Raw genomic sequence first — 18,318 nt, 5'->3', positions numbered from 1 at the left:
CAAGGATGTGACAGATGAGATTATCATTTATTTATCATTGATGCTCTATAAAAACCCGAGATCAAGGATGTGATGGGAATATTAGGAAATTGTTAAAAGTCAATTGTATCATATGAAAAGATGAAGATCAAGGATGTGACACTGACAGATGAGATTATCATTTTGATTTATTTATCATTGATGTTTTATAAAAAGATCAAGGATGTGATGGGAATATAAGAAAATTTTGTATACTAAATTGTATCATGATTATGAATAGACGAAGATCAAGGATGTGAAGAGAATATTGTGAAAATCTTAAAAGTGAATTGTATCATGAAAAGATGAAGATCAAGGATGTGATGGGAATATTGTGAACTTGTTAAAAGTGAATTCTATCATGTGAACAGATGAAGATCAAGGACATGACTGATGAGATTCATTTATTTATCATTGATGCTCTATCAAAACTGGAAGATCAAGGATGTGATGGCAATATTAGGAAATTGTTAAAAGTGAATTCTAACATGAAAAAATGAAGATCAAGGATGTGACGGATGAGATTATCATTGATGCTCTATAAAAAATTCGACGATCAAGGATGTGATGAGAATATTGTGAAATTGTTAAAAGTGAATTCTATCACGTGAACAGATGAAGATCAAGGACATGACTGATGAGATTCATTTATTTATCATTGATGTTTCATAAAAACTCGAAGATTTATCTAGATTTTAAAGGCGAGTGGTTAATCATTCGCTAGCATGATGCTAGGCGAGTGGTTGAATTTTCAGAAATACCACTTATAATTTGGGTACCGGGTATAATCAAGTAGAGCTTCGGTCTTAAAACGGTATTTATGTTGAAATGCGCGCGAAGCGCGCTAAAATTTTTTGAATTTCTCCTTTTGAAGGAAGCACAGAATCGATTAAATGCTGAATTGGCTGATTCGATGGCTGAATTTCGAGTGATATTTAGTGTCAATGGCGAGTGCATGGAGAATGGCTCACTAAAAATTGAGTTTGGGTGAGCGGTGGCGAGCGAGAGCGATCGCTCGCCTCAAACGGCAAGGCCTGCTATAAAGCTGAATTCGACCGTGTCAACTTCATTGCATGTGTTACCTGAATTATCGTGTGCGGAAAAGTGGATCAGGTAAGTTGCAAAGTTGGGTTCGGACTCGTTGGGAAGGGGGGATTGTATGTGGGCCTGGCCTACTCAATTACGTGCAATTAACTTTTCTCTTGTCTTTCTCTTCTCGTTTCTCTCCTTTTCCCTTTCCCCTCTTCTCTTAGCGCATGGGGACACGTTATATTTTGTGTGTAATTTGGGGGCGAAGTCAGTTCGAATTAAGCTTCCACAACAGGGTAGTCCGACGAGTACGATCTTTTTTCCAAGTTACCAGACTATACACATTTCACACTATGATCACTATCTCACATGGCGCAAGAAAGACGAATCGCGAAAGTAAGTGGCGGTTTATGGATTTTTGTGGTTAGTCTTTCTTGAGCGATCAGAGTTAGAGTATAGTTGGTAACTAAGAAAAAAAACAGGTCCTACTCGTCGGACTACGACAGGGGAGGTGTTTGAGAGGGATGTGGCTCCCTTAGTTGGAATTTTTCCGCCACGGCGGTATAACAAGGAATTTACACTTAAATTGGGTGCAATGTATCTTGGGTCTATGTCTCCACCATGGAAAATTCGCACATATTGGTATAGCTACTTTATAAATCTAAAGATTGTTTCTACTAGAATTGGTTTTTGTTTTATGAAGAAAAATCATTTTTAATAAGCCAAATCGGCATTGGAAGTTTGCAATGCATTGTGGGACAGTTTTTGCAGTTTTGGGACACTTTGTCCTTCGGACCTATTGGGAAAATTCAGAAAAATTGGTTTTTGTGCGTACAAAATATAATCTAAAATGTTTTTAAGAATGAAAACAAACCCCCCCAAAACATTATTATTGAATAACTTTAATATATTTAATGATAACATTATGACAATAATAAATTAATTAATAATAATTACAGCAATTTTCCCGATATGTCAGAGGTCAAAGTGTCCCAAAACTGCTCTCAAAAACCGGAAGTTAGAATGGCGATTGGGCTTATTGCAATATTTGAAGACTAAAACCCCAAACTAGTTCGCTATAAAAATTTCCTTCATTGCATTGCCTATTCATTACTCCTGATCCTTCAAGAACCGGATTTAAGAGGTGGCTATTTTCAAAAACACAGATGAGGTGGTTTCTACTATATATAGAAGAATTTAGGCAGATATGAAATGTGCTGGATATGTTTTGCTTTTGGTGAATGAATTTTCCTGTAATCAACAAAATCTATTGACTCAATTTTCGTGCAGATTGATACCAAACATATTCAAATTGGTTACATTTTGATGAAAATATATGGCATTTTCCTTTGAAGTAATGTTTGGCCAACTTTTCTTCCTATCAATAATATAGCAATGAAATCACACCCACTGGTTCTATAATATTATAGAAGTCAGTAGTATTAAACATCCATCTCATTTAGTTCACCCAAACTTATTTCAACCAAACTTAGTTCAACCACACTTAGTTCAAGCAAATTCATAAATAGTTAAATGTTTAAATATGATTTTATGAATAATATTTGCTTTCTAAACATGCTAAAGGAACTAAACACGGAGCAATAACATGCGAACTATAGTTTAAAACTGATTATGTCGTTAAACGTTTAGTTTGAAAGAAGTAACTCAATTTATTCTGGAATAATGCTCTGCACTTGTCTTAATATGAAAGAAATCAAAATGACAAAACTTATATAACAATGAAAATGGCCAACAGCTTCCATACTGAAAATAGTTTGATCGCTGTCAATCAAACCAAACCTCTATAGACTGGGCTTATTTAGCTCAAGCCCTCGTTTGAGATTTCGAAGAAAAAAATCCGAAATATTTTACAGGCAGTAAAAAATGTGTATTCCTTTTAAAGAACCAAACCAAAACTTTTATTTTGTTTTCGACCGCAACCAATTAAACATTCCATTTCAATACAAGCTTTTGGGATACTTTCCTAAGCTTTCCCTAAAGCATTCTGCATTTCAAAAGCAAGTCTGTGACTCTCCACTCTGTCCATGTATGGGATTTATTTGACTTCTTGCATGCAGTGTAAACGATCGAGGGGACACTCATGGGGTGCCCATCGCACATCCTGCAACAGAATCGCAACAAAATCAAAATACCCAGATTCACCAGTCTCTAACATCGGCCCAGCGCCATTATTTGGGCTGTCCCGTTTGTTGGCGAGACACAGAGTGATCTGTACCTCCAGGCTCTGCACCGGCCGATGGTGCCTGTAGTTGGTGCATTGGCGACCGTAGACAGAGATAGAATTGGATACTATAGAGAAATATTTTACAGTGGAAATTGTGTGTTCATTTTAAAGAAGCAAACCAAAACTTTTGTTATTTTGTTTTCGGCCAGCCCATTTAAAACATACTAACTTAAATACAAGCCTCTTTGGAATACTTTCCTAAGCTTTTCCTAACGCATTTTAAAAGCAAGTCCCCTGTGACTATACTCTGCGTCCATCTATGGGATTTATTTGACTTCTCTTGCATGCCAGTAAACGATCGAGGGGACACTCATGGGGTGCCCATCGCAAATTCTGATACAAGATCGCGGCAAAATCAAATTACCCAGATTCACCAGTCTCCAACATCGGCCCAGCTCCATTATTTGGGCTGTCCCGTTTGTTGGCGAGACACAGAGTGATCTGTACCTCCAAGCCCTGCGCCGGCCAATGGTGCCTGTAGTTGGTGCATTGGCGACCGTAGACAGAGCTAGAATTGGATACTATATAGAGATATATTTTAAAGTGGAAATTGTGTTTAAAGAAGCAAACCAAAACTTATTTTGTTTTTGACCTGCCCATTTAAAACATACCATCTTAAATACAAGCCTATTTGGGATACTTTCCTAAGCTTTTCCTAAAGCATTTTGCATTTTGAAAGCAAGTCTCCAGTGACCTACTCTCTGTCCATCTATGGGATTTATTTGACTTCTTGCATGCAGTGTAAACGATCAAGGGGATACTTATGAGGGTGCCCATCGCACATTCTGTAACAAGATCGCAGCAAAATCAAAATACCCAGATTCACCAGTCTCCACCATCGGCCCAGCTCCATTATTTGGGCTGTCCCGTTTGTTGGCGAGACACAGAGTGATCTGTACCTCCAAGCCCTGCGCCGGCCGATGGTGCCTGTAGATGGTGCATTGGCGACCGTAGACAGAGCTAGAATTGGATACTATATAGAGATATATTTTAAAGTGGAAATTGTGTTTAAAGAAGCAAACCAAAATTTATTTTGTTTTTGACCTGCCCATTTAAAACATACCATCTTAAATACAAGCCTATTTGGGATACTTTCCTAAGCTTTTCCTAAAGCATCATGCATTTTGAAAGCAAGTCTCCAGTGACCTACTCTCTGTCCATCTATGGGATTTATTTGACTTCTTGCATGCAGTGTAAACGATCAAGGGGATACTTATGGGGTGCCCATCGCACATCCTGCAACAATATCGCAGCAAAATCAAATTACCCAGATTCACCAGTCTCTAACATCGGCCCATCGCCATTATTTGGGCTGTCCCGCACAGTGTCGACTTCCTATTCGATAAATATAAATTTAATACTCCGTTGGTGAGCGACGGGCGACTGGTATTTCACCGAACGCAAGAAAAGGAGTTCTATCTGATTGGCTAGCAATCGATCGCTTAGGTCGCTTAGTAGTCAACTACAAACTCAAAACTGAGCATCGTATTCAATTCGATTGAAATCGATATTCTATTATTGCCGTAAATAAAGAGAGTGATAGTGTGTCAATAATGTACATTGTATTGCAACTGGATTTTACATGCATTCTTTTATATCAATTTTTTCTCAAAGAGTTGAATATGATCAAAATTTTTACTCAGGATTTCAAATTTTTACCCGCAAATTGCAGTTAAACATATCCACAGCAAAATACCGGTCCTCACTAATTAGTGTATTTAATTTCCAGTTAGTGTATTTAAGATAAAACCTGACAACAAATAAAATTTTCTTGCAATAGAAATATCATATGGGATACTGATATGGTAGGCCGCAACCGCCACAACGTGGAGCTGCTACGCGTAGCTGACTTTTTGCTCCGTGGAGCCAAATTGACCAATCATGATCATGTTAGAGTTTTTCATTACTCGGAGGTAAAACTGACTAATTAAGTACGACTTACTCATTACGTGAAGCGAATTTATTCATTAAGAATTTGCCAGACGAGCGTCACGTAGTTGCAAGATATCCTCGGTCACGAAAGTTATGATTCAAAAAGTAGTTTATGAAAAGTACGAACTGACTTATTATTAAGATGGACATGCACTCATAAGAAACTCATACAGTATTGTACATAACTATATAGCTATAGGCAGAGTGGTGGTAAACTATGCACACAGTTCTGCGATCTGCAGTGTATCGCCGGGAGCTAATTTGTATAACTTGCGCGGTGTCCCTGCGGAATTCAACCTTCAGCAAACTGCAAACCAGTTCGGATTTACTTTATATACTAGTAGTAGGCCATACATACTGTAGTTACTGTCCGTTTTCCTATACACAATACTCAGTGCGCTCACCATTGACGCGTGACCTCTACAAATAGTGTATGTTAGAAGTATAGGCCATTGCCTAGTTGACGTCACTACTGTGTAAAAAAATAACCGGCCAATATTTAAAGTATTCTCTGAAATTCTAGAAAATATAGTTTTGCAACATGTCCTAAATTTTTAGCTAATTTAGGTGTTTGGAAATATTGGTACTTTTGTACCAAAAAATATGAAGAAATTATTTCTAAACCGTGTTAAGTCATTAAGCTTCTCATTTTCAAGAACGCTGGTTATAAATAAGCAGACTATTGTCTCATTTCGTAAACAAAAGCCCACAGTATTGTTACCTTGCGTTCGCTTTATAATCGTTCACCCAACTGAAACTATAATACCAGCTCATTGCTCATTGCACAGGTAAAACAGACACAAGTGCAGTGTGTATTTAACCAGAGAAGATCTGATGTAACATAGTTGAGCCGTTTTCATTGAGTGTTATCTTGGTTTAAAAGCTTTTAAAAATAAAAAAAAAAAACACCACAAAAAAAACCCCATTATTATTGAATAACTTAATTATTTAAATATATTTAATGATAACATTATGACAATAATAAATTAATTAATAATAATTACAGCAATTTCCCCGATATGTCAGAGGTCAAAGTGTCCCAAAACTGCTCTCAAAAACCGGAAGTTAGAATGGCGATTGGGCTTAATGCAATATTTGAAGACTAAAACCCCAAACTAGTTCGCTATAAAAATTTCCTTTATTGCATTGCCTATTCATTACTCCCTTCAAGAACCGGATTTAAGAGGTGGCTATTTTCAAAAACACAGATGAGGTTGTTTCTACTATATAGAAGAATTTAGGCAGATATGAAATGTGCTGGATATGTTTTGCTTTTGGTGAATGAATTTCCCTGTAATCAATCAAATCTATTGACTCAATTTTCGTCCAGATTGATACCAAACATATTCAAATTGGTTACATTTTGATGAAAATATATGGCATTTTCCTTTGAAGTCATGTTTGGCCAACTTTTCTTCCTATCAATAATATAGCAATGAAATCACATCTATGGGTCAAAGTTCTGTAATATTATAGAAGTCAGTAGTATTAAACATCCATCTCATTTAGTTCACCCAAACTTATTTCACCCAAACTTATTTCAACCAAACTTAGTTCAACCACACTTAGTTCAAGCAAATTCATAAATAGTTAAATGTTTAAATATGATTTTATGAATAATATTTGCTTTCTAAACATGCTAAAGGAACTAAACACGGAGCAATAACATGCGAACTATAGTTTAAAAACTGATTATGTCGTTAAACGTTTAGTTTGAAAGAAGTAACTCAATTTATTCTGGAATAATGCTCTGCACTTGTCTTAATATGAAAGAAATCAAAATGACAAAACTTATATAACAATGAAAATGGCCAACAGCTTCCATACTGAAAATAGTTTGATCGTTGTCAATCAAACCAAACCTCTATAGACTGGGCTTATTTAGCTCAAGCCCTCGTTTGAGATTTCGAAGAAAAAAATCCGAAATATTTTACAGGCAGTAAAAAATGTGTATTCCTTTTAAAGAACCAAACCAAAACTTTTATTTTGTTTTCGACCGCAACCAATTAAACATTCCATTTTAATACAAGCTTTTGGGATACTTTCCTAAGCTTTCCCTAAAGCATTCTGTATTTCAAAAGCAAGTCTGTGACTCTCCACTCTGTCCATGTATGGGATTTATTTGACTTCTTGCATGCAGTGTAAACGATCGAGGGGGCACTGATGGGGTGCCCATCGCACATCCTGCAACAAAATCGCAACAAAATCAAAATACCCAGATTGTTATTTTGTTTTCGGCCAGCCCATTTAAAACATACTAACTTAAATACAAGCCTCTTTGGAATACTTTCCTAAGCTTTTCCTAAAGCATTTTAAAAGCAAGTCCCCTGTGACTATACTCTGCGTCCATCTATGGGATTTATTTGACTTCTCTTCATGCCAGTAAACGATCGAGGGGACACTCATGGGGTGCCCATCGCACATTCTGATACAAGATCGCGGCAAAATCAAATTACCCAGATTCACCAGTCTCCAACATCGGCCCAGCTCCATTATTTGGGCTGTCCCGTTTGTTGGTGAGACACAGAGTGATCTGTACCTCCAAGCCCTGCGCCGGCCAATGGTGCCTGTAGTTGGTGCATTGGCGACCGTAGACAGAGCTAGAATTGGATACTATATAGAGATATATTTTAAAGTGGAAATTGTGTTTAAAGAAGCAAACCAAAACTTATTTTGTTTTTGACCTGCCCATTTAAAACATACCACCTTCAATACAAGCCTCTTTGGGATACTTTCCTAAGCTTTTCCTAAAGCATCATGCATTTTGAAAGCAAGTCTCCAGTGACCTACTCTCTGTCCATCTATGGGATTTATTTGACTTCTTGCATGCAGTGTAAACGATCAAGGGGATACTTATGAGGGTGCCCATCGCACATTCTGTAACAAGATCGCAGCAAAATCGAAATACCCAGATTCACCAGTCTCCAACATCGGCCCAGCGCCATTATTTGGGCTGTCCCGTTTGTTGGCGAGACACAGAGTGATCTGTACCTCCAAGCCCTGCGCCGGCCGATGGTGCCTGTAGTTGGTGCATTGGCGACCGTAGACAGAGCTAGAATTGGATACTATATAGAGATATATTTTAAAGTGGAAATTGTGTTTAAAGAAGCAAACCAAAACTTATTTTGTTTTTGACCTGCCCATTTAAAACATACCACCTTCAATACAAGCCTCTTTGGGATACTTTCCTAAGCTTTTCCTAAAGCATCATGCATTTTGAAAGCAAGTCTCCAGTGACCTACTCTCTGTCCATCTATGGGATTTATTTGACTTCTTGCATGCAGTGTAAACGATCAAGGGGATACTTATGGGGTGCCCATCGCACATCCTGTAACAATATCGCAGCAAAATCAAATTACCCAGATTCACCAGTCTCTAACATCGGCCCATCGCCATTATTTGGGCTGTCCCGTTTGTTGGCGAGACACAGAGTGATCTGTACCTCCAAGCCCTGCGCCGGCCAATGGTGCCTGTAGATGGTGCATTGGCGACCGTAGACAGAGCTAGAATTGGATACTATATAGAGATATATTTTAAAGTGGAAATTGTGTTTAAAGAAGCAAACCAAAATTTATTTTGTTTTTGACCTGCCCATTTAAAACATACCATCTTAAATACAAGCCTCTTTGGGATACTTTCCTAAGCTTTTCCTAAAGCATTTTGCATTTTGAAAGCAAGTCTCCAGTGACCTACTCTCTGTCCATCTATGGGATTTATTTGACTTCTTGCATGCAGTGTAAACGATCAAGGGGATACTTATGGGGTGCCCATCGCACATCCTGTAACAATATCGCAGCAAAATCAAATTACCCAGATTCACCAGTCTCTAACATCGGCCCATCGCCATTATTTGGGCTGTCCCGTTTGTTGGCGAGACACAGAGTGATCTGTACCTCCAAGCCCTGCGCCGGCCGATGGTGCCTGTAGATGGTGCATTTGGCGACCGTAGGCAGAGCTAGAATTGGATACTATATAGAAAAATATTTTAAAGTAGAAATTGTGTTTAAAGAAGCAAACCAAAACTTATTTTGTTTTTGACCTGCCCATTTAAAACATACCATCTTAAATACAAGCCTCTTTGGGATACTTTCCTAAGCTTTTCCTAAAGCATCATGCATTTTGAAAGCAAGTCTCCAGTGACCTACTCTCTGTCCATCTATGGGATTTATTTGACTTCTTGCATGCAGTGTAAACGATCAAGGGGATACTTATGGGGTGCCCATTGCACATCCTGTAACAATATCGCAGCAAAATCAAATACCCAGATTCACCAGTCTCTAACATCGGCCCAGCGCCATTATTTGGGCTGTCCCATTTGTTGGCGAGACAAAGTGTGATCTGTACCTCCAAGCTCTGCACCGGCCGATGGTGCCTGTAGATGGTGCATTGGCGACCGTATAGGCAGAGCTAGAATTGGATATAGAGTGGTCGGCGGACCACTTGTGCCAATCCCTCAGGTTAAAACTGGTTAAGTCAAGTACAAAAAAAAATTGGTGTAGGCACAATATAAATAGCCTTTGTATTGCTTAAATTCAATATTTTTATGGCTTGAAAAAGGTTTATTTGAGCTATAAGGTATTATTTGATACATGAATAGTAGGTAATTTAATTTTAATTCGGCAAGCAATCTATACTCAAAAGTGAACATTTATACATCTCTTGAATTGAAAGCGTCAAATTACACCTATTGAAATTTATTATTAATTATGTACCCCAAAGATGTACGTGGTGCACCCTTTGGTCCTCTTAATGTCCAGTATGGTAGCCGAGGCCAGTAATTATATCAGTACGACGATTTTTCAACTGCTGTTTTAATGACAAAAATAATATAGAACTTGGTAATTGATCAAGTCTAATTTTAACCAAAAGTCTAACATAATGTTAATGGACACACACTGACTGACACACCCTGACACAAGACTCTTGATGCTTTGAAGGTCTTGTCCTTTGGATGACAATCATGACATCAACCTAAAAACTGAGTCTTTAAGTTAATTGGACAGTTGTTAATTCAAATAAACTCAATCAATCAATCTAAAATGCAGACACCAAGAATAAAGCCAGAAGTTTGATGCCAGCAATTTCAGAAGACCATTGTGGTTGTTAAATCTATATACGTTCACATAATTATTGGTAATAATTTATTGCACAGCCCCTAATCATTCACCAACAAATTAGCAATAAATATAACAGTCACAGGAATACATTTTTTCTAGAAAATATTATAAATTGTTTATTTCATATTTGTTAATAATGTGATAAATCACCATTGCATCGAAGACAATAGTGTACAGAAATATTATAAGGTCACCTTAATTAAATCCTGAGTCTCAAAGCTTGTGAAAAATTGAAAACCTAATGTGGAATGCATTTTTTCTTTCTTTATATAATTTTTTATATTTTTTTATGTATCAGTACAGGCTTTGGAACAAACATTTTGTGCAAAGTATCCAATGTCTGTTGCAAATGTTGGAATAGTAGACAAATAAAGTCACTGCTACAAAATAATTCTTCTCTGTGCTAAAACTTCAAATCTTGTTGAAAACTTTAAATCAAATAGGAATTTTGAGTCTTATTTTCGCAAAGACAAAAAAAATTAATTTCTTGATTTTCAAAGAGGACGATGCACACGATTTTACTAACGCGCATGGCAGCTTTGAAACTCGGGATTTAATTAAGATGGCTTAATTAGGTTGTGTTACAGATCAACTCTTCAAGTATATATATCTGCCTATTCCAGATAAAATCCATACACCCCCTATGGAAGACATGACCTTAATCTCCCATCCAGGGAGTGTGCATTTCAAATGGGTTTACCAGAATGGGTGACTCCATTTGAAATATACACCCCCTCTAAGGGTGATTAAGGTCATGTCTTCCATAGTGTATGGATTTCAGCTGGATATACCCATTCTGTGTAAACTACAATATGTTGGCTAATACTTCTATAAGGCCATAATTTGTAAGATCAAGTGTTATTATGCAACAGAAAATTCATTTTTATTTCCCTATTTAAATTTTCTATTGAAATCAGAAAACTATGAGTATGAATGTCTGTTTGCTTTTCAGGAGGACTTTTATGTAAAACAGATAATGTGTGACCGTCAAAACATTTGAAAGTGTATATGACTATGCAGTAGATACCCCTGTCAATACGCTGCATGATTGGTTATGGTCACAGAATTAGAGAAGGAGAACTATGACTCGACCGCCATCTTTGATACAGGCATGGAGCAAAAATTTGAGGTATTCGGTTTCCTTCGGAATGCATTTGAGGCACTCGTTGTCATGCAAGCGCGACATGGATGATGCGACCTGCACACAAGTACCAAGACGCTTCTGATGAGATGTACAATTGTTTTCTTTGGTCTCTGCGCTACGTCGACAAGGACCTGAATACCCCCATTTTCTCCCCATATCTGGCTGTGGCGCGATTGTATGTGGCGGTATAGGGAGTCTAAGTTCTCTTCCTATAATTCTGTGGTTGTGGTCCTTTTGTTTACTGCACACAACATCTTCCTGAACTAATTTCCAAAGAATTCTGATCAGCTGCTTAATAAGGTCTATACTTCCAAACAGGAGGCACCTGTTCAAAATTACGCACAGACATAAAAGGCATAGACATGTCCTTAAAAGGTATACTGTAAAACCCCGTCTACAAACATATATAGTGTTTTTTATGAAAGCTAAATTAATTCGAAGCAAGCGTAAATATACCGATACAAAAGATTGGTCTTAAAATAATACTTGTTTGTATATGCTTGGATCCGTAATTTATTTGCTCAAACTCCATAATGGCGCCTGGATAAATGTAGCTTTCATCAGAAGTACTCTATATGCTTGTAGACGGGGTTTTACGGTAGATGCATCCTTAAAAGGAATAGACACCAAGAGCAAAGCCAGTAGTATGGGCACGAAATTACAATAAGCGGCAAGAATTTTTGTACACATAGAAATCCTTATCCTGTGATAAATCACAAATATAATACATAACCCGTTCTGTAGACTGGTATGCAAAGCCTAGTTAGATAAAAACAGTTTTACGCCACATTATTTTGTCTTGCCAGGCATGCCATAGCCCAAAGACAATACCCTAGCCTGGCTACAGTTAATAAGTTACCAAAGCACCCAGATGGGTGGATATTCTTTTTCAATGTACATATAGCAAAGCCAAATTAAAAAAAGTTTGTCTCAAAATTCCTGTATGTATTAGTAAATTTGTGCATGTTAGTCTCTGGAATTTCTTTGCTGTGTCTTATATAAAGCTGATGTCACCCATACCGATTATATGTATCTAGATTAGATGTCTGCCATGATTCAAATATTATTTTTATACGAAAATTTAAAAAAATATTATCAAAATAAAACCATATTCCGCATTAGATTTCAACACCAGAGCTTTGAGACAAATTTTAATTTGGCTTTATGTATACAAAGTTACATTTGGAATGGTGAGGTGTCTTCAAGTTATAGTAATTTTATTAATAAATCTTTATATTCTCTCCAACCATATATACACATAGTACAAAGAACTGCTGCACTGACATCTCATGTCTATTGTATGAACATTGTCAATCAAATAAACAAAAACAATAACAAAATACAAACAAAAACAACATACCGGTACTGAAAAGGCAATCAAATTTCTGGTGTAAAAAAACAATACCTTTATTCTCTGGTATCACACAAGCTGCATTGACACAGTCTTATAAGAATGAATCTCAGGGTTGCCAATAATTTCAACAGCCCAATTGGGTGACTATTGAAGATTTTGCCCACAACTTTTGGCACTTTCCTGTCCCATAGAAACCAATGGTTAAGAGATAAATTGGGTGACTTTTGGATTATTTGATCCATGATTCAGGCTGAAATTGTTTGGCAACCCTGGGAATGATTTGAGACACTGGGAATGCATTTATTCAAGTCAGGTTTAGATGAAAGGCAATCAATAATAGGGCTATTCCAGTCAAAATCTATACACCCCACTATGGAAGCCATGATCTTAAATCACCCACACAGGGGATGCAGATTTCAAATGGAATCACCCATTCAGGTAACCCCATCTGAAATTCACACCCACTTTGTGGGAGATTAAGGTCATGTCTTCCACAGGGGGTGTATGAATTTCAAATGAAATAGTCCAGTCAATGCTCTGAAAATAAAATGTCTGAATACTTCAGTAGTTCTGATACAGCCTTTGTAGGAATGATTTGAGGCACTGGGAATGAATTTATTCAAGTTAGATTTTGACCACAGGCATTCAGTGCCCTGAAAATAAAATGAATAAATACTTCACGAGCTCTGATACAGCCTTTGTAGGAATGATTTGAGGCACTGGGAATGAATTTATTCAAGTTAGATTTTGACCACAGGCATTCAGTGCCCTGAAAATAAAATGAATAAATACTTCACAAGCTCTGATACAGCCTTTGTAGGAATGATTTGAGGCACTGGGAATGAATTTATTCAAGTTAGATTTTGACCACAGGCATTCAGTGCCCTGAAAATAAAATGAATAAATACTTCACGAGCTCTGATACAGCCTTTGTAGGAATGATTTGAGGCACTGGGAATGAATTTATTAAGTTAGGTTTGACCACAGGCATTCAGTGCCCTGGAGATGAGATGAATAAATACTTAATCCTCTCAAAACAAACAAAATACTTAGTATTAGTGTACTTTGACATTGCATAATAATGCCAAAATATGTGTGTCAGTGTAAGAACGTCATAAGTGACATTTGGGGCAAAATATATGCGCACATTTTAAAGATATTTTATAAGTCTTCAAAGCAATTAATTAAAATGATAAATTAAATAATTAAAATATTAAAAAACTATAAATATTAAAGGTGGGTAACCTGATTAACAACCTCATCACCCCACTTTACCCCATCAAAACATAGATTTTGGTATCGGGTGAAAGCTCATATTTTTCTCATTAACATATTGAAATTAGGTGTTTTAAATCGATATATTTCAGGAGAAATCATCAAAACTCTGTCGACTTAGTCTCGACTGTGGTATACCACATTTCAGACTAATTCAACAGTTTTTGATGATATCTTCGGAAATACACTGATTTGGAACTCCTATTTTCAATATGTTAATACTGAAAAAATAGGATGTCTCTTTGATATCAATTTATTACATGATCATGATGATTATCATTAATAAAAACACTGTAGACTACCAGTGTCATGCTGTACAAATGTCACTAATTCCATAAGGATTTGGTCACATTTACAAGGAACATTTACATTTTCTTTTTGCATAAATGTTTGAAAGGAACAACATTTTTATGTTGTACGTAAATTTAAAAGAATATGATTTTCCAAATATATCAGGTCACCTTTCCTTTAAAGTAAACCAATTGTAACACAAAAATGCTTTTTCCCCTTGCAAAATCACTCAAAAGTCCCTTACAACGTTATTGCACTGACACAATTCTATTTACACAGAAATCATTCATATATAGTTTGGAAGATACAAGTTATGAAATTAGAAAATAAGTAGATCTGAATTATTACAAAATGATATTTACAACTTCTCTGTACAAGCAACAAAAATATTTTTGACTTAATTTTTTTTTTCAGTTATGTTCACCATAGGCCCCTGGGGAGCTTTTACACAACATTTTTGGAAGTTTCTTTAAAAATAAAGACTTAAATTAATAGCTTTGAGTTCTGGAGTCATGTATTGTCATAACTCGGATTCATCAATTTTCAGAGAATCAAGACCTAACTAGGCCTTTATTCCAGCTGAAATCCATACACCACTCAGTCACACTCCCTGTGTGAAAAATTAAGGTTATGTCTTCCAAGGGTGGTATATGGATTTCAACTGGAATATCCCATTCTGCATGGACAAATTTGGAGGCAGACTATCAATCAATATTTCAATGTTGACATTGCCTCAATTTTCTACTACTTTTAAAAAAATAACTACAAATATTTTAAGCCTTTTTTTAAACAAACAAATATAAAAATATAAATATTAAACAATTGTACCCATAACAGTGTTAAACACCAAGCAAGCTCAAATATTTAGTCTATGGCACAGTTTTTAGGTTAAATTACATGGGTCCAAAATTTCAGGAATTCGTTGCAACTAAAAGTGCAACTATAATACACAAAATGAAAAATAATTCGTTCTAATTGCTAAAAGCTATTAAAAGGCATCAAAATGGAACTGTTTTCTTAGATTACAACAAGAATGAACATAAAGTGCATGTTTGGTTTTCATGCTCTACACTTGGTTTCAGAGAAGAACAGCAGTTCCTTGCTCAGCGCCCTGTTAATGAGCGACATACGTGGAGCTTTGTTTATGCCGTATACTGTAATGCCGTATTTTGCAGTGCGGCAATGCATGGCACTGCAAAGCAATTGCAGCGTAGTATAAACCGACCTGAAGTTTTATTGCAACAATAAGTTAAACCAGGTAAAAAATAACCGCCCACCCAAAATGACTATGTAAAGTGCCCTAGGCGCTTATTGCAATGAATACGGTACATGTATGTTGCAAAAATTTATACCTGATAAAAAAAAATGGCATCAAATTGACCAGTCATCAATCTTACACATGTAAAATTGACAAGACACATTGGTCAATATTTTGGATATCAATTACATTAGTAGGACATATACATGCCATCTTGGATGTGCAGGGAAGGGAATATTCTCATATGTGATGTGATCAAGCAAAATGAGTTGGATGTTGGCAATATTGATTTTGTGATTTCACCAAGAACAGTATTCAACTTCCTTTGTATTTTATTGTTCTGACCAACACTAACTGTAACTCTAATTATGATGGGGTTTTCAGCAAAATAGAGCTCTGAGAATAGATCATGTAATCATTTCCATGATGTAATATAATTGAAAACTGAATTTTGATTTGATTGACATCAGACTCATTTAGCTTGATCACATCACATATATGGGTTGTGCGCAAAAAAAGTTAAACCATAATCCTGAACCTTAAAGTAGCCCTGAAGTGCAAACGCCAAATGAATGATGAGAGAGTCTATTATTTATATTACTGCTTTGGTTATTTTCGTTTAGTATGGTGCAACAGACCACCACAAATGTTAACTTACAGAAAAATATAAAGCTCAGAATTAACAAAATATATAAGCTCATTAAAAATTTTTTTTGACTTGTACAATATCATACAATTAGATGTGTCACACGCACAGTGAATCCTTTTACTGTGACTCATATTATATCAAAGAGAGTGTGATTGGTCATTCATCACATCAGAGGGATACAGTGTAATCATCTATTGGGTTATTCCATTTAAAACTCACATTCCCTCTGTTGAAGATTTTGGAAATATCTACCACAGGGAGAGTATGAATTTCAAATGTAATAAACACATTAGGCAGCTCCACTTGAATCTCATACACCTTCTTGAGAAAGATTCAACCTGAATTTTCCACAGAGGGAGGGAGAGTTTAAAATGGGACTGCCTAATGCATTCATTCCATTTGAAATTCACATTCCCCCGTGGAAGGGCAGTGTGGATTGTAAATGGAATAGCCCATGGCAAGCCACATACTTACATACAATGTCTAATTAGGCTATTCTAGATAAAATCCATACCCCCTATGGAAGACATGTCCTTAGATCTTTTGCACAGGGAATGTAAATTTGAAATGGGATATACTTGAATGGGCAACTCAATTTGAGACCTACAACCCCTGTTTGGGAGATTAAGATCATGTCTTCCATATGGGGTGTATGGATTTCAACTGTTACAATAGCCCAATATATTGACTTGTATTCACAAGGGTGGATTAACTTTAACCCTGGTCTAAAATCTAGCTCAGTCCAACTACGGAAGAACTTGGTCAACTTTATTTGTTAAAATATTCATAGTAGAATGCAGGCAGTTGCTAATTTATTGGGTTATTCCAGTTGAAATTCTTACACCCCCTATGGATGACATTAACTTAATCTCCCACACAGGGAGTGTAAATTTCAAATGGGTTTACCTGAATGAGGGACACCATTTGAAATCTACACCACCTGTGTGGAAGATTAAGGTCATGTCTTTTAGAGGCGGTGTATGGATTTCAACTGGAATAGCCCAAACAGTGTGTTGTGTTATGAAAGCCTAAATGCCGAAAAAAAGCCTAAATTACGAATATGTTGCAGAGTTCCGACTCAACTCTACTGAGCCATTCCAGTTGAAATCCAACCCCTATGGAAGACATGATCTTAATCTCAATCTCGTCTCCCACATAGAGTGTGAATTTCTAAAATGGGCGACTCCATTTGAAATCTATATATAACCCCTGTGTGGAAGATTAAGATCATGTCTTCCATGCATAATGAGTGTATCTGGAATATGTCGAGGGTTGACAAACAGAAGGCCTTAACTCACTTTTGGCCATGTTGAGATTTTGGTACCAAAATAATCTGTAATACCCACAGATTCTTAAAATCATAAGCCTTAACTCAATTCAACTTCCTATTGCATCTATAGCACAATAATACTTGGTCACATCTCAATGCAAAAATATTATTTTACTCATTTTTCTCAAAAAGGCACTTTTTTGAGTTAAGGCCTTCTGTTTGTCAACCCTCGATGTGATAAAATCAAAAGGTGGGAATATAAAATATTCCAACTCATATAATGCAAGACTACAGCGTTGATCCTTTTTTCATGTGTGAATACAAGTCATTCTAGCTAACATTTATGCCCCTGTCAGACTTTCCTGCCACTTGCTGCTATGGAAAGCAGCATGATGTATCAGCCAATGACAAGCCTTGATTCTGTCGGGGTGTCGGCAATGTGTGTGCGTCACGCCGCTCAGTGGCAAGCGGCATGAAACCAGCATTAGTGTATATGCAAAGACCTGATGCTGTCCAGCATTCTCTTTCGATGTTGTGGATTTGTGATGTTGGCATCTTGCAGGTCTTTTTCCGTCAGTGAATCGAGGTACTCCACATTGTCCCAGCCACTGTGGAGAAGCTCATGACCATACTGGGGTAAGCCTAGGTTCATTAACCATTCTATGATCGTAGACGGAGGTCTCAGGCTTTCATAATCCTGAAATGTAATGGGGGAACAAAGTATATATTTTATTAA

General features: G+C 36.6%; 1 protein-coding gene across 4 annotated transcripts in view; it reads right to left on the bottom strand.

Moving 5' to 3' along the window:
• Positions 1-16,128: 16,128 nt before the first annotated feature.
• The window catches only part of LOC140154788 (phosphatidylinositol 3,4,5-trisphosphate 5-phosphatase 1-like), a 107,043-nt gene continuing 104,853 nt past the window's right edge, over positions 16,129-18,318 (bottom strand). For all 4 annotated transcript variants that reach the window (XM_072177359.1, XM_072177360.1, XM_072177362.1 and 1 more), the window contains one exon: positions 16,129-18,279. In XM_072177359.1, coding sequence (XP_072033460.1) covers positions 18,067-18,279 — 213 coding nt within the window. In that variant the 3' untranslated portion in view covers positions 16,129-18,066. The remainder of the gene's footprint in view (positions 18,280-18,318) is intronic.

Source organism: Amphiura filiformis, chromosome 6 (assembly GCF_039555335.1).
Source record: "Amphiura filiformis chromosome 6, Afil_fr2py, whole genome shotgun sequence".
NCBI classification, from domain to species: domain Eukaryota; kingdom Metazoa; phylum Echinodermata; class Ophiuroidea; order Amphilepidida; family Amphiuridae; genus Amphiura; species Amphiura filiformis.
This window is presented reverse-complemented; position numbering and strand designations above follow the sequence as displayed.